A 1,128-nucleotide genomic window follows, 5' to 3' on the forward strand; every position below is an offset into this window, starting at 1 on the left:
TTCATACCTACAAATGATTAAGGATTGGCTATTCCCACTACTACAAGCCGATGGAGATGATTTCATTTTACAACAAGATGGAGCACCACCACATTGGTCCTTAGAAGTACGCAAATTTCTTAACAATCAGCTACCACAGAAATGGATCGGTCGCTGTAGTGCTAATGACGCTGCATTTTGTCCATGGCCGCCGGATCTTACAATATGTGATTTTTTTCTCTGGGGTTACATTAAAAGCATTGTTTATGTACCTCCCCTTCCAAAAGATCTTGACGAATTGAAAAGTCGCATTACAGACGCCATCAACTCTGTTACAGTCGACATGCTTCAACAGGTTTATGAGGAATTTGAATATCGCTTAGATGTTTGTCGTGAAAGTAAGGGGGGTCACATTGAACATTTATAAGCATTGTACCTAAAACTTAAAATAATCCATTAAAATGTAAAATTAATTCTAACATGATTAATCAAATTTTACAATAAATATGATTTATATAAATCGGATGAATCATTTTGGAACACCCTGTTCTTAAATACCTACTTCACTTCTTAACACCCACTTCTTAAATAAAGAATAAAAAAGAAGCGTCGTGTTCTTTACAACTGTTAGGTCATATTATATCATCGTAATTTTTTTGAATTTATCAAATAATTATATTATTTGCTCGTTGTGTTTGTGTGTATAAATATTCGTTAAATAAATAATAATAATAATAATAATAATAATAAGAATAAAAATATATTAATAAATTATATATTATAATTTGATACCCGGTACAAGGTTTAACATAATATAATTGGTTACGTGAATACGATTGTTTTTTTAAAAATCAATAGGTACTTACTAATTTTTCTAGAGAATAGTCATAGTATTAAAGTTTTTGGAAATATATTTTAATAAAATTGGAAGTCATTAGAAAAAATAAATATTTTTTAACAAAAAATAAAAGTTTTTCTGTTTTTATCAACACAATTTTCTTAGTATTTCACTTATTTGAGTGTTTGCTTACATTTTGATAAAATACTCCGAAACGAAAAGATTTTTGAAAATTTCAAAATATAAAAATCAAATTTTGAACTCGTATTATTATAGGCACTTTGTACATTTTAAAGTTTTGATGAGTAAAG

General features: G+C 27.9%; 1 protein-coding gene across 1 annotated transcript; it reads left to right on the top strand.

Moving 5' to 3' along the window:
- The first annotated feature begins 13 nt into the window (after nucleotides 1-13).
- Nucleotides 14-406, top strand: LOC103309014. The gene has a single exon (XM_008183477.1). The coding sequence runs from the start codon at nucleotides 14-16 to the stop codon at nucleotides 404-406; it is 393 nt and encodes a 130-aa protein (XP_008181699.1).
- The last annotated feature ends 722 nt before the right edge of the window (nucleotides 407-1,128 follow it).

This window comes from Acyrthosiphon pisum, chromosome X (genome assembly GCF_005508785.2).
Source record: "Acyrthosiphon pisum isolate AL4f chromosome X, pea_aphid_22Mar2018_4r6ur, whole genome shotgun sequence".
Classification (NCBI taxonomy): domain Eukaryota; kingdom Metazoa; phylum Arthropoda; class Insecta; order Hemiptera; family Aphididae; genus Acyrthosiphon; species Acyrthosiphon pisum.